At 36.8% G+C, this 25,919-nt stretch overlaps 1 protein-coding gene across 1 annotated transcript; it reads left to right on the top strand.

Moving 5' to 3' along the window:
* The first annotated feature begins 303 nt into the window (after positions 1-303).
* On the top strand, positions 304-17,135 carry LOC135468801 (lysocardiolipin acyltransferase 1-like). Its single transcript, XM_064747227.1, has 5 exons — positions 304-500; positions 6,419-6,617; positions 8,445-8,557; positions 15,387-15,537; positions 16,358-17,135. The coding sequence occupies exons 2-5, from the start codon at positions 6,449-6,451 to the stop codon at positions 16,837-16,839; spliced, it is 915 nt and encodes a 304-aa protein (XP_064603297.1). The 5' UTR covers positions 304-500; positions 6,419-6,448; the 3' UTR covers positions 16,840-17,135.
* Positions 17,136-25,919: the final 8,784 nt, after the last annotated feature.

The following is a 25,919-nucleotide window of genomic DNA, read 5'->3' as shown; positions in this document are numbered from 1 at the left end:
CAATGTCCTCACCCACAGGATAGTGAGTTTGACTTTCTCACTCATTTTATAACATCATTATTAAAATCATTCAGCAACTTGAAATTAGACTTAACCTAGCCTTAGAACCATATGGTGAATGAACTCACAGCAAGAAGTCTGGGCCAGATGGGAACTTATTACTCCCCTTTACTGACACGCTCTCTTCTGTTTACAGCTGTATGGAGGAAGGAAAATATGACTGTGCAAGTCGAAGGCCACGACATATGCTTGTGGCGTATAAATAATTTGTTTACGATGGAAAGCGTGTGGTGGAAACTTAAAATGAGTAGCTGAAGAAAAAGTGACAACCATGGCAAACTACGCTGCCGGGCTGCTTTTCGCTGCTCTTTTTATATATTAGCAGTACATTCGGCACGATAGTTTTTCTCACCCCTATCTTGCCGTTGCTGGGACTCCGCCCTTCACTTGGTAGAAGGGTCGGTGATGTGATTCTGTCAACCTGGAAGGTGTACGCCGTGGTAAGTTCACGATGGACATTCTTAACAGTGTTGACCAGAGCCAGAGGTTATTTTGGGCTAAAAGTGTTTCGATGTCAGGCCCATAATTAATTCTGGTCCCAAAAGGACACTTAAGAAAGGTTAGAAGAGCTACATGTGATTTTGGTGAACTTTTTCTAAAGCGGGCACTTTTTGTGTACATTTGGGAGGGTTATATGTGCTGTTAGGGCATGATTGTATTTTGCCTTAAACCATGTCTTCCTTATTTTGATAGCATGCTGATGATGGAGGCAGTACATTAGGTAGCCTATTGTATTATTTATATAAATAGGGGACCAACAGCATTTTTATCTCAGATAACTTTTTTTGTTATTGTATTATTGTTATTTCTCTCCCAGAGGCCATGTCGAAATAGAAGCATTTTGTTTCATAACCTTCCAGTGTGAACGGGTGATACAGTATAGTAAACTTTTACATTCCCATGTAACATCACTGAAAATGATAACATTTCTCCTGGGCTATCATTTCTACCAATCATAAAAACAGTGTATATGGTATTCAAGAATAATGTGGTATTCAGCTGTCACTGTGCAATTTCCTCTTTGAATTAGAGGTTGCATACTAATGATACAATAGCTAACAGATGCCCATTCCCTAAACCTGGAGGATTTTGTATCCACACTTAAAACTGAATCAGCAATATCTAGCTGCCTGTTAAAAATATTTCCAGGTTTGCAGCATGCAAGGGACTGTTTTGAGCTTAACAGAAGCCAATAATGGAGTAATTGAGTAATCCCCTCCGCAGAAAGGAAACATTTCAAAGGTATCAATAGAAAAATGTCTAGGGTTTGAGGAATGAACCCCTGTTAGCCTAATGAATTAGAAGTTGTGTTTAAACGGTGCAACAACTAAATGGGACAGCACATGACAAGCAACTGCTTCAGTAGCCCAATGGGTAGACCATCCTCCTCGAAGTCGGGAGACCTGGGATCAAAACCAAATCAGGTCATGCCAAAGCCTTTAACAGATGGTGCTTGTTGCTGCCTGGCTTGATGCTTACCACTGAAAGATTAGAGCAAGGAAACAGAACTGGTTGATTGGTGTCAGTATTATGTGATTGGGCCTGAGTCATGTCTGATGTCTTTGACATGATGCTTCAGTGGTGGTAGCACTTTGGCAGCTCAGTCAAAGCCTTGGACATGTTGAACCTATAGTTTTAGATTTCTGTTCTTATTATAGCATTTGTCATCCTGGCATCCTCTCCGGCCGTATGTGGGAAGATCTTCCAGCAACCTGCAGTTGGTTGTGGATCTCTCCCAGGCCCTGTCAGCTTTCCTCCCACCATAATGCTATCCGTCGTCGTTTAAGTGAAATATCCTAGAGTATGGCATAAAATATCAGTCAAATAAACAAGTAAATAAATAGATAAAGTTTATCTTTTTTTATTTTTACAATTGTAATAATAAGTGGTTGGTGTTCATCAGTATTGTGCTAAAGGCTGGTGGATAATTCCAGATAAGTAATTAAATTAATTCTGTCATTAATTCTGGTTTTTAGGTTGTAAAATACAATACATGCTGGCAATTTTTCATATCCATACTTTCCCAAAATAGCCAAACTAAAAAGAAATTCAGTTTTTTACCGTATGTTTATTTTGATTAATTTGGTGTTGAAGAAGAAAATACGTGATTTTCTTCTTACTCAGTCAGCATTAAGTTTTCACAATAATATTACACCTGTTTGAAAAAAAATTTGAATTTAGCCCAAATTATGGGAATCAGGAGGGCACCTAAATTAAAAAGCTGTATTTCACGCTGAAAGGCTAGAATAAATGGCAGTTTGGCATATGTTGGTGGAACTGAAATTCATGTTGTCATTGTTTAAAATGATTCTTTATTTTGGTGTGCATCATAGTAGATGTATGTTTCATCCTCAGAATAGAAAGATGTTTTGAAGATATCCACACACATATACTGCACTGGTACCTCTCTACACTTCTTTTTTTGATGCCTCATTATTGGGATAGACCAGTGTATACCAGTTGGTGTTATTATTCTGTGACTGAGTTAAGCAATATCTCTGGCATTAAGTTATCATCAGCATGGCATTCCATTGAGGCAGCACTGCTGTCAATATGTCAGTACTATGATTCATGATGCATGGAGATCAGTTTGTGGCAAAGAGCAATATACAGTATGATTGGCAAAATTACTGTTGGAAGATTGATTGATTGTGGTTTATCGCTGTGTTCACTGCTCAGGAATTTTTCACTTTATATATGATTACCATTTATGGGTGGAAGAAACTGGAGTGTGTTGGGAAGGTGTTACACTGTAATATTCTCCGTGTGTTATGTATTTCTCATGTCTCAATATTAGATCGAAGTTCATAATTTTATTTATAGGTAAAAATCTTCTTAAATCTACCCACGATCTCTTGGAGAGAACTGCATATTTTAGGAGTCTGTCAACTGAATCATTGATTCATCAACATACATGTGTTAAGTTGTGAGATTTAAATGTTATATTTGAAAATTAAATGTACATTATCAGAGAAAATTAAAGCAGATGAACATGCTAAAGAATAATAAGAAAAGCATTATGAAAGGGCTTGCACTGTTTACTTGATACCATATGAAGACATTGTGTCTGCCAGCAACCTTCGAAAGGCCTTGGTTTCCCCAGGCAGTTTCTTCCCACCATAATGCTGGCTGCCACCGTATAAGTGAAATATTCTTAAAGGATGTTGTAAAACTCCAATCAAATAAATGGATAAATAAGAAGACATTTCTGTGTTGTATTTGACCCAAGAATTTCATTATTTCTGTTAAAGTTTGCCTGGTTCTGAGAGTTCTAGGTGTTTACAGATTTTGGAATGTACATATACAGGCACCACAATTAATTTAATTTATTTTCCTCTGAAATTTTTTTTTTCAAACACAGTAGGATTCGTATATCTGTCAGCAGGGTAACCATGAGGTAAAGCAATTATTCTCACTAGTTTTTATGTATTGTGGTTTCATAAAGCTGATAAAACTACTGAAGCCCCACCCTGATACCTGTCTGCTTGCCAGAGATTACCAATTACCATATAGAATAAGTGACTCTGGCGTGCATTTAATAATTAAGGTGATATATTGCACATATGGCTTACAGAGTTGGGAATAGACTGAGTTACATGTGCAAGCACCCTTCTGCTAGGTGTTCATGGTAATGAGATTTTGACAATCAATCGAAGCTCAGGTCAGTGTTCTTGCACATTTAGGAAGCAGTGCATGCATCAGGATAAATCTAATTATCCCAGATTCCCAGCAGGAAATTTGCCCAAATTGTTCACCTAAAAGATGCATAACTGAACAAGCATGCCTACTGGCCAGGCAGGACAGACTGTATATAGAGGTGCACAGTACATGTACAGTGTAGTTACAATAGTGACTTAAAGAGGCTATGCCAGAGATATGTGGCAAAAAATCCACATTCCCCTATCAAATGAAATATTCTGTAATTACTCATAGTGTATTTTATAATATAGTGCTAAAACCTCTAACGTTTTCAAAGAAGTCATGATGTGACCCTCTATATATTTTTAAGAACTTTATTACCGATTTTGAACAGTAATACATGCACAAACGAAGCTAATATTTTTGGGAAAGGTAATTATTTGGGCTACTGTATTCTAAAATAAAAGCGAAAATTTGATTGTATTTGAGCTGATCAACTTTTTGCCAAAAATCTCCACTATAGCTTCTAAAATCATATACCGGCCCCGATAGCACAGTTGGTAGAGTGTTGGCTTCGGGAGCGGTAGATCCAGGGTCAATCCTGGGTTGAGTCACACCTAAGACCTTAAAAGAGGAAGTTGTAACTTCCTTGCGTGGCGTTCAGCATGAAGGGGATAGTGCAACGACTGGTTGACCCGTATCAGTATAAAATACATACACTCAAAGGATCAGTTCGTCGCCATATGAATAAAAAATTGTTAAGTATGACTTCAAACCCCAAGCACTGACTCACTCTAAAAGCATATACAACATTCTCATTTTGTCAGAATTTTGCACCATATTTCCTGTTATTTATGAAAAAAGACTTCCAGATATAAAAACGGAAAAGCTAAATTGAAAATGGCTACACTGGGGTTGCTGAAGAACAAATACATGTAAAAACATTTTTTGAACTTTTTTAAATTTATGGACTAGAGGTTGACATTATGAGCTCCTGCCGTCACACTTCATAGACACGTGAGCTTGACAAAATGATTTCAAGTCTAGCCTGAGTAAGGTAACTAAGAATGACAGCTCTGTTCTTGCTGAATCTTTCTTATTCTTTTTTCATGTTTTGGAGGATTGTCATTTGGTTTTAGCATTCTTCGGGACTTGTATAGAATTTTATTTATTTATTTATTTATTTGATTGGTGTTTTACGCCGTACTCAAGAATATTTCACTTATACGACGGCGGCCAGCAGTATGGTGGGTGGAAACCGGGCACAGCCCGGGGGAAACCCACAACCATCGGCAGGTTGCTGGCAGACCTTCCCACTTACGGCCGGAGAGGAAGCCAGCATGAGCTGGACTTGAACTCACAGCGACCGCATTGGTGAGAGGCTTCTGGGTCATTACGCTGCGCTAGCGCGCTAACCGACTGAGCCACGGAGGCCCCTGTATAGAATTAAAACATGATATGTGCATAAAAAAATTCATAGTCAGCAGGGCTGAAAATTGCTAATGTCCGTCCCAGATAGACATTATATATGTGTATTGTGGTAGCAGTACTTTGTTTGTTTCATCCAGAGATCAAATCCACATGGAAATAAAGTAAATTGAGTATTTTGGTAAAAATTATCCTTAATTTACACCAAGGTGTTTACTGTGTGAAGGCCTGTTTTAACGTGTTAAAGCTTGTATAGCAGCACTCCTCCAATGTTACTGTGACTGTAGGTTATCTTGTAAACCCTACAGGCATGTATGTTAAATCCATGCAAACATTGTTATTGGACACAAGTGTGAAACATGGTAAGCAATGAGACAAAGTCATTGTCATTCAAAGTACTATACAAAATTGTCTCTAAAACTATTTTCATTTATTTGTTTTGTTTTTTTTTTAAACATTTTTGGTGGGGGAAAGAGTCTAATAGGCCGTGCTCCATCTGCCACCCAGGTTGCAATTAGTAGTAATGTTTACTTGTAAATGTACCAGTATATGTGCATATTAAAACTGTGTGTGGGCTTGTTTATTGATTTGCAGGTAATTCTTAATACTGCCTCTAATGCCATCAGCGGTATTAACTTAAGCATTAGCTACAGTTGTATTAGTAAACCCCATTGATTCCCATGTATATATGGTGACCCTGTTAATTACCTGAAGTTTGCCATGTTTGTATGTCACTTGAGCTTCCACTGAAGGGTACAGACCTTGGATTTCCTTTAGATGGCTATTGTAATTCTTCAGCCTTTTCTCATGTTTGCTAGTTGCATATTCTTAAGGCTTTATTCTGTGTAGACTATTAAATGTGATTGTACATTTTGTGATGCCCTGAAATTGGCCAATCCAACCAATGTAGTTTTGTCTCCAAAATGTAATTATAAATGTGCATAAATTGCACTGAAATTTGGTCTTTCATATGCAAAAAGATTAAGGAATTAGGGTAAATATTGTATCTGTGAAGTGAGTCTCATACATGTTAACAGCTTTAACAAGGGAATGATCAGATTTAAGTTTTGTGTTGTAGATGGCCATGGGTTTCCCCAAGGCTCTGCCTGGTTTCCTCCCACTATAGGAGTGACTGCTGTTTTTAATAATAGAGTGGCATAAAACACTGACCAAAAAAATAAATAAAATAAAGACGATGACTATAAAAAAAAAATGAAGTAGGAAACACCAGAAAGACCCCTAAAACTTGTCTTTAAAATATGTGTACTGATTTATGAATTTGTATATTCAGGCCCTTTATGAGGTGGTTTTTGGTGTGAAGATGGTGTTTACGGGCTCTCCTGGCAAATCCTCTGAGGGCTCTCTAATTCTGATGAACCACAGAACCCGTCTGGACTGGCTGTTTTACTTCTCCTATGAGTTGAGATATGGCACAATAACAAGGGGCAAGATCATCCTCAAGTCATTGTTAAAAAATATCCCTGGACCAGGTGAGGAGTTTTGAAGGGCCTCTGGCCCCTTACAGATGAACTGCAAAGTTTTCTGATCTGAAACCGAACGTTAGAGTGTTCAGTTTTTGGCATATGTTTGGCGAGAAATAAAGTGGACAACATCTGACAATATTGGACAGCTTATTATTTGCCCAAGACTTCATTTGGTGATTGGTTCATACATCTGTCTATCAAACACATCACCAAGACTTATTGCTAACATGACCACCAATAACGTTGGGAGGTTCTAAAAACAGAGACATACAAAGTACATTTTTCATACAATGTTATGTGGCTGCGCTCATTGGTTTTGCATTGGAATGCACATTTGGGCTTTACCCATGGTCTGTATAAGGGGAGACAAATCTTGTAACTATTTGAAGACTGTTTCTATAATTCATGCACTGGTAGTGGTCAGATTCCAAGCCTTTCTCAGGATACGTGTAGACACTGTCTATTCATGAAAAATAATGTAAAATAAACGTAAACGTAAAAAAAAAATGTTTTAGGGTTAGGCATGCTTTGTTAATATTCATAAACAAGCCATGCCTACCTGGCAAAAAGGTTAAGATCTTATCGCTACCCCATCCACCTAGGGGAATAGTACTACCATCCATAATTATTCCTGTTTAGTAGTGTTGTTATTTAAATCACTGGTATTGTTAGTCAGGTGGGTATTAAAGGGTACTGCTGTTCCAATGGTTCAAAGATTTGTTTCCCTTCATAGGAAGGTGGGGGTGAGGGACTTGCATACGTGGAAAGCATTGCAAGCAACTTGCAGATGTTCTTGGTTCCGTCAGGCTCTGCCCAGTTTCCTCCTATCACAATGTTGAAAGCTGTCGTGTGAGCGAAATATTCTTGAGTACCGCATAAAACACCAGGTGGTGAAATAAATTACCAGAAATTTGGGTTTTCCTCAGGCTCTACCCAGTTTCTTCCCACCATACATGTTATGTAATTGATTGGTCAGTCTAATTTCTCCCTTCCATAAACCTGACAGCTGCCATATAAGTGAAAAATTCTTTGATACTGATTTAAAAGACCAATTCAAATCAAATCCCAATCAAGTAAATACATAAAAGCAAATTAGGTGTTCTGTCAGTTTACAAAACACTATAAACAAAGTTACAAGTACAAAACACATGATCAGAGAATATTGGTTTCTAATAAATAGATTGGTGAGATGAATAATTTTAATGTCTTATTATCCAGGTTGAAAGCAGATGGTAATTTAATACATAATATCTTATAAGTTATAGGGCACTTTACCGTGCACAGTGGTGATATACATCCAAGCTGAATTGACTGATATGATCTTTGCAGTGCACGAGTATCAAGTATCACTACTTCACCAGTTTGCTCAAAAACATCATAGCAAAGGCAGGAATGAACAAAAAAGACACCCAACTTAGACCCAATTTGGTGGCCTCCGGGGCTGAGGTGGTTAACGTGCACGCGCGGCACAGTGACACAGGAGCCCTTCATCAGTGCTGTCACTGGGAGTTCAAGTCCAGCTCATGCTGGTTTTCTCCTCAGCAGTACGTGGGAAGGTCTGTCAGTAACCTGCAGGGGTCAGGGGTTTTCCCTTGACTCTGCCTGGGTTCCTCCCACAATAATGCTGGCCGCCGTCGTGTAAGTGAAATATTCTTGAGTATGGCGTAACAAAAAACAATGAATCAGTCAAATTTGTAAACCCAGATTACTTCAGATTGCTGCTGTCGTCGTACAATTGAAATGTGCATAAAACAAATCAATCGGATTACTTCAGGCAGGAAGTTCCCCATATTCACAATATTTATTAGTGGTATTATTAATTTCTGAAAACAGGCTGGGCCATGCAGTGTGCAATTTTCCTGTTCCTTCACCGCAGATGGGAGATGGATAAGCCGCTCATCTCTAGAGTGTTACGTTATTTCAGGAATCTGGACTACAGACCTCAGGTACCTAGACTGTATTTCACATCAAATTTAATAACATTTTTCAGGTGACACTTTTTGCTTGATTTGGATTTTTTCTTCCATCTTATTGGGCCACTTAAGTTTTGTGTGAAGTGTAAATAATTTTTTGTATCAGAAAGAGTTATGTATTGGCGGCAAAAATGTCATGTGCTTCTGAAAGTGCATTTTTACATGCTAAGTTTTAGGTGAACACAGTAGTTAGTGTTCACAAAGAGAGCTATGTGTAATGCGGGAAGTTTTGAGTTCGAACTCATTGAGTGCAACTTCAATATCTGACCTGTCAGAAATGTGAGAACACTATTACTGATCACGTTTACTGTAATCGTGGGTGTCGTAAAAAGTTTCACAAAATGCTATTTAGAGTTGAGGAATGACGGAGAAATTGAGTTGCTGACGGTTTGTGAACTGGAGAAGTTTCTAAAGGAAAGAGGTGTATTTTGTGCCTCTGGAATGCCATGAAACAGGTGGTCGATAAATTAATGTCAGCAGAGGTTGCCAATCATTTGTCACAATTCACATGATACAGTTGGACTTTTTATCTTCAAAGACAGAAGAGTTCAAACTCTAAACTCCCCTGTTGATCAAACACCTCTGATAACTGCTGCAGCGAATGAGAAACTGACTCCTATACAGAATACTCTGCAGTAATTATAATAATCTTTAAATAGATATGGCGACTGAGGGGTGAAACAAAATATTTGCTCTGTACCTATGCTATCATGACGATGGCTAAGACTCTGGTTCCTTCCTTGCTGTGAGTGGGAGCCGTATTATAAAAACTTTTACAGAGAAAATTGACCGGCAAGAAAATAAAGTGTATCCCGAACAAGAAAATGATGCTTTAAGGGAGGACTTCAAAGCGTTGTGTCTGGAGCTAGAGAAAGACTGTGAAGAACTAAACCGGGTAAAAAAGTACTTGATGATGTATGTAAACATCTCAATGATTTTGAATAATACACACAAAGAGACGTCCGAATTTCTGAAATTCAGGGTGACGAGAAGACAGAAACGTTAGCTGACTGTTCTGAGAAAGTTCTAAACAACAAATTGGGAACAACTACCAAAACAAGTGATAAAAGTATTGCCCATAGACTTGGCCCCTTGGGTCCCAACTCTCAGTCTAACCCAAAGGGTGTAATTGTAAAATTTTTATCTAGAAGTAACAAAGTGGAGGTAATAAAACACCGGAAAGTTCTAAAGGGATCCGGTATTGTCATACGCGAGGACCTCACATGACAAACTCAGTCCATGTTAAAATCTGTTAAAAAATTCATGTGAAAACTCAAGATGACAAAATAACTATAATCACGTCAACTGCGGATCAAAACAAAATCTGTGCTGTACATGCACGCTCAACTAAATCAGATGGATACGCTGGTATATGAAATGTGTGGTATATAGTGAATAGCTGAACGATCAGGTGTCTCCTATCTGGCAGTGTTCGTCTAACATGAGCTACAGCAGAATATCCCTTATACCTATTGCTGTTATGTAAATACAAAGTCAAAAATATTGTTCACTGTGTTTAGTTTTTAGATCATTTTTGTACATACCATATACAAATGTAGCATAATTTCTTAAATACAGTTCCTTTTTTTTTCTTTTTGGCCTCTGATGTTTACCAACCCGCTTGACGCTACTGTTCCACATAATGGCAACCTCACCTTTACAAATCCCGTTTAAAGTCAGTAACTTGTAAATTTCAGTATGAGTCAGTTGTTATTCACTACAGAGCACTCTACTGAGGAGCACACCAATCTATTTATTGAAAATGTTAAATTTCATCTCATCCTTTTTTTCTGTTTCTGGGTTTATCTTGTTATATGTTAAGAAACATGACCTACATGAGTACTATATGCACCTGTAAGCTCTTCTCAAACGACTGACATTAGTGGAAACTTTTCATTCTCGAGTCTGTCATCAGTCTTGCCATTTTCACGTGAAAAACATATCCCAGCAGCAAGTACTTCATCCTCCCATCTACCAAGTCAGTATGATCTTGAGATGTTGGATAGCATGTGTTTTAATCCAATTGATTTAAATGCCACTGAACATGTATCAGTACCAAGTGACGATAACGACTATGAGATAGCACGCTGGAATGAAGCCGAGTGAGAAGACCGGGAAAGATACGAGTTCTTATTTAAAGACTGGCATCAGTACCGCGATCTGAAGCTGAACACTGGACGCTGTTGGACTGGACTGGGCCCACACCCTCCTGTCATCACGCCCTTGTTCATCAACCTCGGAAGCCTGTGGCTTCAAATTGAATCAATCATTTCTGCATGTGCTACGCTCTACTATTGTTATTTAATATGTCCTTCATTGTGCCCATTATGTTCACATGAATTGATTTACTTTTCTCAATTGTCTTTTAATTCTGAACCTCGGCTACAAAATTTTGTCTCTACAACCAATCTATCATTTTTTCATTTGCATGATAGAAGCTTGAGCAAGCATTTCACGGAAATATCTGTCTTTATTCATAGTTTCTATTATCCCCTTTCTGTCCTTGGATTCTCGAAATGTTGGCTTTACTGAAGAACTGTTTGAAATTCCTGGTTACAGTATGTTCTCTTTGCAACGTACCCGGTGTAAAGATGGAGGCATTTCTCTCTATGTTACATCAGACATTACATCATGTAAATTAAGGGAGGATCTGAGTTTTCCCAGTGACTCTGGTTGTTGTGAATGTCTGTTCATAGAGATTAAATTCAACAAGTCCGTATATCGTATAGGTGTTGTATATAGATCACTTAGTAAAGAAGTCACTGGTTTTAATAATCATACATTACATATCATAGAAAAATGCTAAAAAGAATCAAAACAAACAGTTATAATGGGGGACTTTATTATTGACCTTTTCAAAACTGAATATAACATCCCATCAAAAGACTTTCTTGAAATAATGAAATCAAATTACTGTCTCCCCCAAATTACTAAGCCTACTAGAGTACAATCTGGATCAGCAACATTAATTGATAATGTACAAATTGTTTCGGTAAGTATCTTCTCTCTGGAATCTGTGGAAGGCATAACAGATCATTTTCGGATTTTTCATATCATTAAATATGAAACTCTTGGATTAATACTCTGATACCCTAGGAATAATACAGAACAATAATTGCAGTACCGGAAATACAGTGCATCAGAGAAGCAAAATTTTATCAAAGAAGCAGAAAATACAAACTGGGACTCTCTTCTAAACTCAACTGATGTAAATCATGCTATGGACACTTTTGCTCAAATGTTCTCCATCTATGACAGCTGTTTTCCCATTACTCAACTCAAATTTCGTAAAAAAAATCATAAAACCGTGGGTAACAGGCAGCCTTCTGACATCTATCTTTGAAAAAAAAAACAGATTATATCAACTTAAATATAGAGATGAAGAACCTGAAAAAAGGTACAGATCCTTCAGGAACAAGTTAAACAATAGTATTTGCTTAGCAAGATAACACGACTTTCACAAATTTCACAAGGTAAACAATGATATTAAAGGTACTGGAAAGTTTAAAATGAATAAAGGAATCGCAGGAAGTCTCAAGAACTACCTTTGTCCTTCAGTATAAATTCAAGATCTCTGGCTGCTTGTTCATTGTATGATAAATTAGTGACTGCCAAGGAGAAAAAACTGTACAGTATGGTCACATTTCTCGACTTTTCAAAGGCATCTCATACAGTAAATCATGCCATACTTTTGCCTAAACTTGAATACTATGGTTTTAGAGGTATAAGTAACTCTTGGTTTAGAAGTTATGTATATAATAGAACTCAGTGTGTGTCGTTTTCTGACACTTCATCATCAACCGAATCTGTACAGTGTGGAGTTCCACATGGCTCTATTTTAGGACCTTTTTTGTTCTTACTTTATATCAACGATATCTCTCATGTATCTAACCTTCATTTTACTTTATTTGCAGATGATATCAGCACAATTTACTCCTCTCATAATATAAATGATCTCTATAATACTATGTCCATTGAACTTGAAAAACTTCATACTTGGTTCTGCTGAAACGGCCTATCCCTGAACATTACGAAGACAAAATATCTCTTCATAACCCCTCTCACTAAAAAGAAAATAAACTCATCACCCTCTCTTTAAATATGTGACAATGAAATAGAAAGATTATATTAATGCAAATTTGTTGGAATGGTCAATTCCAAACTTAACTGGATTTCCCATATCGACTGTATTAGTGCAAAGGTGTCTAGAAATCTAGGGTTGATAAGCCACATAAAGCATTTTGTTATCAAGAAAACATTACTTATTCTGTATTTTTCTCTGATATATCCTTACCTTTCATACGGAAACATCATATGGGGCAATACGCATCAAACTCATCTCACACCCTTACAGATCCTCTAGGAACGCGTCATTCAAACTACCACTTATTCAGAAAGTTCCGTCAACTATCCATCTTACCACTGTGAGAGAGAAACTTTCTATCTGTATCACTCTTAGCACACAAGTTTTTTTATCATCCTGAACTTATTCCTCCCAGCTTCGAGACTTATCTGTTTAAACAAGCTGCTACCCATCACTATGTGACTAGAGCAACTCGATTGGATTATAACAGACCTATGTACAGTACAAACTTATCATACTTCTCGTTAAGAACAATTTGCCCTCAAGAATGGAATAAACTACCCACCACTCTTCGTATTATAAATTCCACATCTCTTTTTAAATCCAGTCTTAAAACATATCTCCTTGAGCAATTTGATTAAGACGCATTTTGATTGATTATGTAGGTTAATGTCCAAAAAAAAGTTCCCTAAATCTCATCTTAAGGTTTCCAACATCTTTTATGGTTCCTGATTGCAGACAGTTGTTTGTAACCATGTATGTTTATATATGTCACAATGTTATATCATTACCATTAATCTATGTATATACTCTATTACATAACATTCTACTTTTTTTTTATCTGCCCAGTTTCCACCCACCATAATGCTGGCCGTCGTCGTATAAGTGAAATATTCTCGAGTACGGCGTAAAACACCAATCAAATAAATAAATAAATAAATTCTACTTTTCATGGGATAGGACAAGCTCTTGTGAACTTTATTCCCACCTAATGTATTACTCGTGTATACTTATGTATATAATTTAAGGATTGTGGTGAATAAAAAATGGATTGGAATAGAGAGATGAATTCATATACTGCCACATTATGTGTATGTACTTTGTCACAGATCTCTATATTCTGTCCATGACCTTTTTTTATAGCGAACCAGTGTCACTAGTAAATGTTAAAGGCAAATCAAGAGGCTTCTTTTTCTTCTACAGTAAGCCATTTATCAAAATAGGCCAGCTCTGAATTATCTCCCTTGTTACACAACAGCTATGATGTAAGGCGAGAGTAGTTTTTGAGACATGAACCTACGAGAAAAGGGACCTCGCTGGATCGTAACTCCAGTCTCCAGTCTTTTTATCTTAAGTATATAGGTATTTTGTCCAGAATATTTAAATTACCTTCGAGTGTGTTTAAAAAGTACATAGTGTATATCCAGGGCTCTCCGAATACAACATTAAAATCTGTCTTAACGTAGCTTATGTCACTTTAACCCAGAAACTTGCCATACATGTAAGCAATTTTCTCGGAGGCCCCACCTCAACGCAGCTTTTTCCTATAAGTACGGCTTTTAAGCGGGAGAGTGACCTCAAGTTGCCCGCGTCTGCTTCGGGAGCGGTAAATCCAGGATCAATCCTGGGTCGAGTCACACCTAAGATCTTAAAAGAGTAAGTTGTAACTTCCTCGCTTGGCGTTCAGCTTGCAGGGGAAAGTGCAACAACTGGTTGACCCGTGTCCGTATAATGGCTCGGGCGGCGCGGCTTACTTGCCTTCGGTAAGTCGTCTTAGTGAAGCAGCACTGGATAAAAGAGTGGTGGAAATTCGTCCTGCAACAAGGAGGCACATAACATGCACTCTAAGGATTCCTTCGTCATCATATGACTGAAAAAGTGTTAAGTACAATGTTAAACCACAAGCACTCGCTCACCCACTCACTCAAGTTACATTGCCCTGTTCTATTGAAAAAGAAACTTGGAGACAGAATTGTAAACTTTATTGATCAAATTTCTTCACGAGGATTTGGGAGGGATCATAGCAGCTTTATACTGTTTGTCCCTCAGCTTTCGAAATTGCTTTCTCAAGTAAAATTTGTCCAGCTGGTTGTGATTAACTGTACAAGGGAGGTAACTGTTATGCACATATATTGATTCATGGACTTAAGACGTGTTTCTTGAAGAAAAAAACCCAAATTGAATAAATATTACAAGAAATTGAGCCTTCTATTTGATTGATGGACCAAATACCACCTCATCCTGGCAACTTCTGTGAAGCCCTGTGCAAGTATTATGTACAAAGTAGGTCTTTCAGTTGTTTGGAACTGTAGGTTCAAATCCACCTTTGGACAGGGAATTACAGATTTCCATGCTCTCATTATTCATGGAGTCTTGGTGATAGAAAGCAGTCTATGATGCTTGTTGGGTTATTATATAGTTGAGGACTCATAGATCATTTGTTCACCACCAGTGCGCTGTCCTTACCAACGTCACACTTACTAAAGTTTGCCTGTAACTTGCCAAAGTTTTGTGTTTTACTCCAAGCACACCAGTTCCGTCAATACGTACAACTGACTGTCATCGTATGAATGAAAAATGAGTATAGCATTAAACAAGAATCATATAAATATGAAATAAAAAAAATAAATTGATACGCAAACTTTTATTGTACACAGCGTAAAACACCAATCAAATGATTAAATAACTACAAAGACCATATGTCGACCATATTTGCAGATTCTACTGTTTCCTGAGGGCACAGACCTAACAGAGACGACAAGAGCCAGAAGTGATGAGTTTGCTAGGAAAGAAAACTTGTTGTCTTATCAACATGTGCTTCATCCTAGGACAACAGGCTTTGTCTATATGGCCAAGAAAATGATGAAAGGTGAGGAAAGTCTTGATTCACTTAGCTCCCCTGTACAAATCACAGGCACAGCTCATGAGCATTATTGACAGCGTCCAATAGGGACTTATTTGAGAAAGTAACTGCGTGTATGGAGCTCAGGTTTTGCATATTTGTCAAGCACAATAATACGTTGGGGGGGTAGGGTTTTTTTTGCCTTATGTGCATATTAATTGCCATAAATTACAAAATTCTTAACTTTGCCTCTTGGTTATTGTAATCAGTGTTAATATTAAAGGTATTTGTTAGGTTTGGCATCTGGAAATGTATTGGATGCAATGAGTTCAACTTTTGCCTACATGTAATGCACGGGGGGATCATTGTTCCATCACTGATGCCTTGATGGCATATTAATGGCCATAAATTATGAAATTCATGACTCTGCCTCTTGTTTATTGGAGTCAATTTTAAGGGTGATAAGGGTGAGTTCAGTTTTTGCATGAATGTCAGCACAATAACAAAGGGGATGTTCCTTACAGATTACCATTTATTACTGTAAACAATAAAAGTCAAGACTTTACTGTCTTGTTTCACTGTATTAGAATCCTTGTTTTGATAAAAAAAATGCTTAAGTACTTAGATGTTATGCTGAAATTTGCGTTTATGTGTCTGGTAGCAGACTTATTTTTTATTTTATGAGTGAAATTATTTGAGAACTGTAATTGAGAATGGCCTGATCTTCTGGAATGGTATGGTTAAAATGTGTCTTGATGTAAAGTTTACAGAAGCTGTTACATGCACTGTCATGACTCTACTTTCCTGTGATCATAAATATGTGAATTAACTGATTTTTGTCAAACAGGAAATGGCTTGGGGCATGTGACTGATATTACCATAGCTTATCCACAAAACTTGTGTCAAAACGAGACAGATCTGATCGCTGGCAACTTTCCACGGGAGATTCACTTCCACATGACCTCTCATCCAATCAGTGGCCTTGACACATCAGAGCAAGGCCTGAGCGACTGGTGCCAGAAGATCTGGTTGGAGAAAGAGAAGAGACTGCAGGATTTTTATGGTGGAACTAAGACATTTACACAAACAAATTCCACTGGGGATCACTCCCCGGCCAATTCACGAACATTACAGATCAATTTGTACATGTATGCGGCCTTGATATTTTGGACATGGTTCAATGTTGCGTCTATTGTGTTACTTCTGTATTCATCTTTGTTTCGCTGGTATGCCTTTCTGTGTTCCCTCATCTTCTTTCTCATTGGTTATTGTTGTGATGGTGTTGACATGTTTCAAGCAAATCTGGCCAATGGCGCACAGGTGTCCTAATGTATGGTGTCCTTTTTTGAGGCAAATAATTGTCATTTCATTTGATGCTGAAACTAGATTTTTTTTTGTAGGATATCTTCCTACCATCCTAACAAACCTCAAAAAACCTTTCCAAGATCAACTGAACTCTTTAACAGAATCAGGCAAAATGTGCCTCTTAATCATGGGCAAAACTTTCAGTCATTTAGCATGGGTATTTTGTACCTGTATGTTTGCCATCACGTCTTTAAGATAGTTTCTGTATTCAAGGTAGAGTTGTATATTAGAGTATGTACATTGTATAAATATATACCCAGATACACATGTATACATAGATCTATTTATATACACAGAGAAACATTGATATACATATATATATATATATATACATACACACATTATGCTTTTGTACTGAAAATACATGCTGAACATGATGTTTAAAGAAAAGAAAAACAGGGAATTTAGGAATCAGGTGATTGGTTCACTTTATTGTCCTGTGTCACCATTTTGCATGTTCTTCTTGCAAAGTATCCCATCACTGCTGAAGGATATTCACTGCTCTTTGGAAGAAAACAGTAGATAGTTTTCTTTGATGTTATTTGATAAGATTAGTTTTGTTATAGATTATACATGTACGTGTCAAATTTGAAGTCAAATTGAAACTGTTAATAATTGATTTGCATATTGGAAAGAAACAGTTTTCCCATTTCGTATTGCCAAAGGAGAGAAAGCTTCTAGAACATGGGAAACCCTACAAGTAACATTAAAATATTATGATAAAGTGCCTAATAAAGTGCAGGTTTTATGGAGTTTAATGACAAATAACACTGCAGCTTCTGTGCTGAACGAGAAGGTAAACTATTATCTGCACCACTTTTCAGGGGCTATTTTCATGTAAGCTCACAGTCTGTGGTCTTACAGTCTGTTTGATAGGGTATTACATTTATGAAGTGTAGGTAAAATAGTCATCTATGTACAAGAAATTTTGAAGGGCTGAGGTGGTTATCGTGCTAGCATGGCGCAGTGACCCAGGAGCCTCCAACCAAAGCTGTAGCTGTGAGTTCAAGACCAGGTCATGCTGACTTCCACTCTGGCCTTACAAGGGAAGGTCTGCAAGCAACCTGCAGATGTTTGTGGGTTTCCCCCAGGCTCTGCCTGGTTTCCTCCTATCACAATGCTGTACACTATCATATGAGTGAAATATTCTTGAGTACCGCATAAAACACCAAATAAATTAATAAATTACCAGAAATCTGGGTTGTAATCAGCTTGCTGTGCCAAGCTGTACTGCTAGGCCAGCAAATGCAAAGTTACAAAGTAGGCCAGTTTATATGAACAAGGCCAGCTTATTTTCATGGCATACATACTATATGTAGTATTTTAATTGTTGCAAGTTTGATATCATTTGTTTTAAGCCAACGAGGATTGTTTGCATTTCAGATATGTGTGGCGTAGTTTTACCTATTTTAGTTTTTGATAAATGTAAAGAGGTTATTTTAATAAGGTGTTGTTGGTTTTGTTTTTTGTTTGAAGTTGTGAGCTAAAGTTTTATAGTCTGTGCTTAAATCTTAGAGTAAGTCAGCTTTTTGATGGTTAGCATTATTTTTCTATATTCATGTAAACCTATCCACAACTAGAGGACCAAATGTTATATACATGTGTGCATTGTAATCCAAAATATGTGGGATAAATATGTGTATTGATTTACGTTGGTTATGTGAACTAAAGTTGCATATTTCCCGTACGTGTTGTCCAATGCAATATTCAGGAAACTGTGCAGATTCCACAGTTAAAGTGCAATGTTGAGATTCACCCACATGATCAAAGTACATGTTGATTACCTTAGGCAATTCCACAATGATCCCCACTCCACTAACCTTCATAAGGCTAAAAGAATGGAATGTATTTCCTGATAACCTAGTCATTAATGGGCAGAAAAAAAGTTCAACTACTGCATTATAGTTACCATAATAAGCATAAAAAAAGTTACCCAAGTTCAGGCCAAATGACAAAAGATACAGATTAGAGTAACAGTTCATACTTGCATTTTATAGCTAATTAATGAGGTTTTTAAAAAATTTACATTGAGAAAGAAACATCGTTACATTTGTCCATGTTTATAGTCTATACATTTTCAATTTTTGTTTCATGTACAAAGAAACAGTCCATAAATGAAACTAACAATCTTGGTGCTTTGAAACTGAAAGCCAGTAAAGACTGAATTTGTAAACATGTTTGAGTTTCACCAGAGGATCTTCCCAGCATATAAATGTTTCTTGCCATAAATTAAACAGTGCCTAAATCCAAGAGTCCATTTTACCGTGTGAAGTTGGATGACCTTCAGATTTGTTTAAGGCCTTCCAAAGTAGAGATTAGTTCTTTGGTGTAGCATATATATCCTAGCAATTAATGTAGAAACTGTACATTAAGTCACTGTTCTTACCATGAATAGATTCATAAAGTATACATCATCTGCTTGACCCTTACTCATTTTGTCTAGTTATCATTCACCACTTCCAGTACTTTCATATCTCACTTAATACTTATTCTGAATTTCAAATGCCATCACATTTTCTTGCCTCATGGCTTTCTATCCATTTGACTCTCTTTATACTTAATCATTGTTTCTCCCCCACCCCAAGCCAGCTTTCTCCCACTCTGGCACTTTCATGTCTGTGATTTTGCTGAATAAGTACCTTGTATCTCCTCCCTTTCTGTTTTGCTGTCCTTTATCAACCCTTACCTATTCAATGTCTTTCCATGAGAGATGATTACACCTGTAGCATCACCATTTGCAGAAGTGATAATATGTTCACTGATTAAAGACTCAGGTGCTCCACATGTTGATAGACATAGGAAAGTGATCTTGAAAGTTTGGCCATATAATTTTGACCGTAACTAGATTTTAACAACAGTTAACATTTGCTTAAAGATGGTTCTCCATACCTTTGTGCTTCTTGAAGTTAATTTTCACCACCTGCTGTTTATCATCATTCAGTGCATCTCCATCTTGTTGCCAACAGCTCATCTTTGTCATTCTGAATAAGCAAAAATGACTGGGTTCCCTTCGCTGGGGGACAACCACATGGTTGTGTTTAAGAATTGTAACCCTTGGTACCCACTCATAATTCTGCACATTTTGTGTGAGTATTTGTGTCACCTCACACTTTACATGGACTCCAGCATGAATGTGAAAAACTACACCTTGCAAAACTAATATTAATGTGGCAATATAAATTTGCCATGCACTCTTGTTTATTCCACCTTGTTCTGTGCATTCATTCTGGGGCACTGCTCAAAACGGCTTGAAATGACTTATTAGGAATGTGCTGATGAAATAGTAAAAACGATGAGCATAGTTTTCAGATTCAGTTATAGAAGGATTTTTTTTCCTCCAGTGAGAATCAGTTTGCTTAACCAAGGCATACTTGTTTCATGTGTGTAGTATGTGCATTATGCCATCTATGGCATCATTATCCTAGAGGATTAAGACTTTGACATCTATAGCATCATCATCCTAGAGGATTAAGACTTTGACATCTATAGCATCATCATCCTAGAGGATTAAGACTTTGACATCTATAGCATCATCATCCTAGAGGATTAAGACTTTGACATCTATAGCATCATCATCCTAGAGGATTAAGACTTTGACATCTATAGCATCATCATCCTAGAGGATTAAGACTTTGACATCTATAGCATCATCATCCTAGAGGATTAAGACTTTGACATCTATAGCATCATCATCCTAGAGGATTAAGACTTTGACATCTATAGCATCATCATCCTAGAGGATTAAGACTTTGACATCTACAGCATCATCACCCTAGAGGATTAAGACTTTGACATCTATAGCATCATTATCCTAGAGGATTAAGACTTTGACATCTATAGCATCATCATCCTAGAGGATTAAGACTTTGACATCTATAGCATCATCATCCTAGAGGATTAAGACTTTGACATCTATAGCATCATCATCCTAGAGGATTAAGACTTCGACATCTATAGCATCATCATCCTAGAGGATTAAGACCTTGGTTTGGAACTTCAGTAACAGCATACATATTTGTACATGTACATGACTTCCTAGAGATATTTCTTGACTGTAGATGTTTTACTTTGTCTTTTTCTTTCCATCATTATCCTTATGTGCATATAGCATTTCCTCATATGTCTACAAAAGCAGATATGTCTTCTTTCATGTTTCACATGTGCAATTTGATATTTCAATGAAGGTTTCTCTTACCATTTTCTCATTTTAAATCATTCTTCTCCTTCCTTATGGAATTCTTTATATCCTAGCATTGTTTTTAACTTGAAGGCTTAATGTAGGCTAACTGGTCCTCATCCCATTCTATCATTTCTCAAGCTCATACAGATGGTTTCATACTAGTTTTCTCTAAATATATCCATAACCACTTTCTATAAGGTCTGGCATATCTCTTAAACACTTATCTACAACACTGTGCTCTTGTATCTAGATGTACACATTTACAACATTAATATCTGAGTACACATTTACAACATTAATATCTGAGTGTACACCTTTACAACATTAATATCTGAGTGTACATATTTACAACATTACGTTGCCTTGGACACTCATCTGAAAATTTACAAGATGGGACTATTGTGGCACTTCCATACCTTAGTGTACTCATGTACAACATTAATATCTTGGTGTGTGCATTTGCAGCATTAATATCTTGGTGTGTACATTTGCAACATTAACATCTTGGTGTGTACAATTACAACATAGATATCTTAATGTGGACACATACAACATTAAATTCATGTGTCATAGATGACAAATGTCCATTTTTAGCCACCTTTAAATGCCTCGGGTCAATATGGGCAATGGTGTTAAGAGAAATGTTTGCAGTTTTAGTAATGTACTATGTGGTGGTTTTCCTGTGTTCCTTTGTGAAGGCCATTGCTGTTGTGGTGGTTATTAGTGTACAGTCTAGGGTTGTAGTCAGATTCATCAGTAAATCCGTGGCCTTAATCCCAGCTATGTCAGGTGTTAAGGAATACTGGCAGTTACCAGAAGAAGAAAAAAACTGCCTGGGGATGTGACGTGACAGTATGGTCCAAGAAACCTTATGCAATCTTGAAGATTTACATGACAGTGTGACTGAAAGATTAAATTTCATATCTTGTTTATTGTTGTGAAATTCTTGACATTTTGTTGGATATCCAATGTTTTTGACACCAATATATTGTTCATAGTACATGTCCTTGTTAAAACAGACACTGTGTGCCATTGGCATGATTGGTGTAAGCTGAAATGTCAAAGATCATTTATTTTTATTCACAAAATGTTATTTGCTGATCACACAGCACAAATGTCTGAATTTTAAAATCCATAAAACCCTGTGTAGAAAGGTGCATAGATCCTGTGAAATTTAAAATGGTCACTGTTTTGTTTTAGAGTACAAACTGTGCTAACATATATATTTTGTTAATTAGTTGCTGTTGAATTTGGTGTTTAATGGTGCATTTGTGAAATGGATTGTTTTGCGGCTTGTGCGGATTGGAATATAGACCCGTGTCAGTATGTGACATATCCATTAAAGACTGGTCCGAGAATGTCTTTGATGCCAGATGTTTAAAATTTACGTTTCAAAAAAATATGTATATGGCACTAAGGTTTGTTAATTTATACCTTTGTGTTACAAAATTTGTACCCCTTATGTTACACAGAGTGTACCTTATATGTTACAGTGTGTACCCTTTATGTTACATAGGTGACAAAAGTGTTTTTGTTGATCGATTTCTTGCAGAATATGTTCTTGAGTTTTAGAATTTATGTTTTCTTTCTTTCATCTAAAGGAAGGTGAAAAGAATAATTTTGTTGATTGATTTCTTCCTGATATATTCTTTATTTGTTTCATTAAAAATGATTTTTCATTTTTATTTTTTTTTTAACAAAATGATGCCAGCATCAATCATGGATTAAACTTCTACTCAGTGTGGTCATTAACCAGAACACTTGAATTTAAAGTTGTAATAATTCTTTTGTTAATTTATTTCATTGCTGCTCAGATTGTTGGGATTTACAGTTTTAACTTTGTCATGAACTGTTCAGACCACAGAATCTAGCCTGTGATTGCCACGCAAGCTTTACCACGTAGACTCTACTTTTAGTTAATAAGAAGTCTGATTGTTTTTATCCTTTGTTACTATATTTAGCATGGTTGATATACATGCCATATGTTAGTGGTTCAATGGCTAGAACACACGAGATGCAGGATCTATCCCGGCATTGGACACAGAATTTGTGGAATTCTGTGTTTTTGGAAATAAATGACTGATGATGCTTGTGTGGATATTGATACAGTGTCACCCTCATTGAAGACCACTTGTCATCTACCAGCATTGTGTACTACACTTCCTGCACCCATAAAACACACTGCCAGCATACAAGCGAAAAACTCTTAATTATGGGGTTAGATTACGATCACGTGAATAAATATGCTCATAACGGGATTTCTAATTTTCATTTAGGCGCTGAAGAATTACCGTAGACCCAAATTCCTAGCAGAATTGTTATGACCAAGGGCACACTTGAGGATCACTTCAACTGTTAAAGCAAATTTAACTCAATTTCACTCAAAAGTGTGAACTCCCATTACTGCTAAAGAAAGTTTTATTTGACTAGACCTTAACCCATCAAAACTGTATAGACCAGGGTTATCCCTCTAAAGTTAATTGAATTTTACTGTATTTTAACTGACTTTAGGCAACCCTTTTTGCTGTTTTTGTGGTCCTATTTTAATATCTTGCATTTTGAATTTCTATGATTTTTAGCTTTAATTTTGTATTTTTTTAATACCCTTTTTTCCTTGGTCTTAAATTTATACTCGAACTTCTGCTCTTGTTTAAAGTGAAATGATTCTGTCAAACCAACAACCATATGCATGCATAACTTCATATTGTCATTTATTCTAAATCAAATACCTGATACAGGACAAACATTATTGTGCATCTTATATGAACATAACACTTTGTATCTGGATATTACATACTGGTATCATCATAGTTATTATATCATACATATATTGAACCACATTAGCGTGCTGTTTTTTTTTTATTTTCTTTTTCTTTTTTTTTTGGTTTGTTTTGTTGTTTTTTTTTTTTCGGGTAAATAATGCTTATCTGATCACCCAATCGCCAAAAGCAGTCCACTTCTTCCATCATCTGCAGTATGCATTTTATTCGGCATGTTGCTGCCATGTGTGCAAAAGCTTGAGTATATTTTAATGGCCGTTCAAGAAATCATGTCAGGTGACATCTGGAGCTTTAGTGCGAGATTTGTATGTTTCACTTTTGAGAAGCGGGATTGCACTTTTTTACGTGAACTGTCTCCCCTTGTTTGTCAGAGCTACCGCAACATTTTCTCTGGTGGTATGTGCCTTCATTTAAATGTTGCAATGGACACCAGACACATGTTTTGACAGCTCTCTGAAACCCGCCTAACGCTACTTTGTATGTGCCCCATTCATTGGAGGCACAATATATGTGTAATGCCCACATCCATGCACGGAAACAATGTTTTTCTTTTCTCTACGTATATTTTAAGACCATTACGTTTACATGCATAGGTGTTCCCCTGCTGCTTTAAGGAAATTATGTTTAGTTAATACATGTAAATAGTTACATATACTCTGGAGTTTATTGTTCTGTTGTGCTAGACCTAAACAGTGGTATTGGAACAACGTGTTTTTTTGATTATCATGGGATGATTTGGATATATCCGCAGTTTATGGTATGTTGAAATAAAAAGGCTTTAATTAACAACAGTTTACATGATGTTGGCTCATTATTTATTTGGATACAAATACATGTATAGGTCGCTATTTTTATTGCATGGACTCTGAGTCTTAAAGACACCCACCTGCCAAATGAACCTATACGCCCAAAACCATATGCTTGATAATCCTTACAATGTGGTTAGCTACATCAGCTGTTGCCTTTTAAACTTTTGGCCCTATATATACAAGGCTTACATCTGTCGCAGCTAAGGTTGAATTGGGCTTTTTATATAGGTTATTTGCTTTTCCTAAAAAATAAAATACTGCGTTCACGCAATTCGAGAATGGTATTATGAATGATTTGACCATTTACGTTGTTTATTCTATAAGATTGCATATCAGAATCTAGCTTCCTCTGTTTGGATTGTGGCTTTAAGTCAGGAGATTTTACAGATGCCCAGGAGTGTGCGGTTGTTTTCCCAAGGTGCTCCCCTTTTTGCAAGACCGACAATCTTGACCAATGTCATGGAAAGTTTTTGTTCGTGGTGTCAAAATCTAAGCAAGTCAATGCCTCCAGAGTATAAGAGACGAAACTTCAAGCTACGAGCATTCTTCTGTGGTCAGTTCCCCGCAAATGTTGCTAAAGCCCCAGTGAAACCAATGCCACAAATGCTCCTGTAATATGTCTGATCGGCTGCGGCAGTTATAGCTTCAGGAGGTTTGTATGTGGCGAGGTGCGGTTGCCTTATTTATTTATTTGATTGATGTTTTACGCCGTACTCAAGAATATTCCACTCATACAAAGGCACTTTGATGGTACCCGGCTTCCTTCACCCATAAAACTGATCGCCAACGTACAAGTGAAATATTCCTGAGTATTGTTTTTGAAAAGCCATGCAAGTTATAAATAAAAATCATGGGAGACTTGATGTATACATTATATTCACTGAATATACAGTTTTGTGATTTGGAATCATTAGCAGGACAAAACAGTTGAGAAAATTCGTCCATACGCTTAATTTAAAGGCAAAGAAAAAACTAACGCGAGGTCTACCTCAAGTTCGCCAAATGCACCTTAAAACGAACTATTTCAAGCAAAAATCATCAACATTACGTCTCTGATACCCGCCGAGTCACAGCAGACCTCTTTCTGTGCACAATTTTTAATGAATTGTTCATGTGATGAAATTTTTGTGTTTTCCTTGCCTATAATTTACATGTTCAGAGTCAGTTATGTGTCGAGGTGCGGTGATTTTCATTATTCAGCTCAGTGTTTAACAGTCTTTTGAAATATAAATAAATGTACAGGATTTATCATTATGGTTGGAGTAAACTGGGCAG

The sequence above is a fragment of the Liolophura sinensis genome, chromosome 6, assembly GCF_032854445.1.
Source record: "Liolophura sinensis isolate JHLJ2023 chromosome 6, CUHK_Ljap_v2, whole genome shotgun sequence".
NCBI lineage: Eukaryota > Metazoa > Mollusca > Polyplacophora > Chitonida > Chitonidae > Liolophura > Liolophura sinensis.
Note: the sequence above shows the minus strand (reverse complement) of the source record. Positions and strands in the feature narration are given on the sequence as shown.

What these genes read in the sequence shown, in the direction of transcription:
- LOC135468801 (XM_064747227.1), top strand. Translation starts at nt 6,449, where the DNA reads ATGGTGTTTACGGGCTCTCCTGGCAAATCCTCTGAGGGCTCTCTAATT. An exon ending in ATCTGGACTACAGACCTCAG is followed by an intron (nt 8,558 to 15,386) that starts GTACCTAGACTG and finishes CCATATTTGCAG; the next exon opens with ATTCTACTGTTTCCTGAGGG. An exon ending in GGCCAAGAAAATGATGAAAG is followed by an intron (nt 15,538 to 16,357) that starts GTGAGGAAAGTC and finishes TTTGTCAAACAG; the next exon opens with GAAATGGCTTGGGGCATGTG.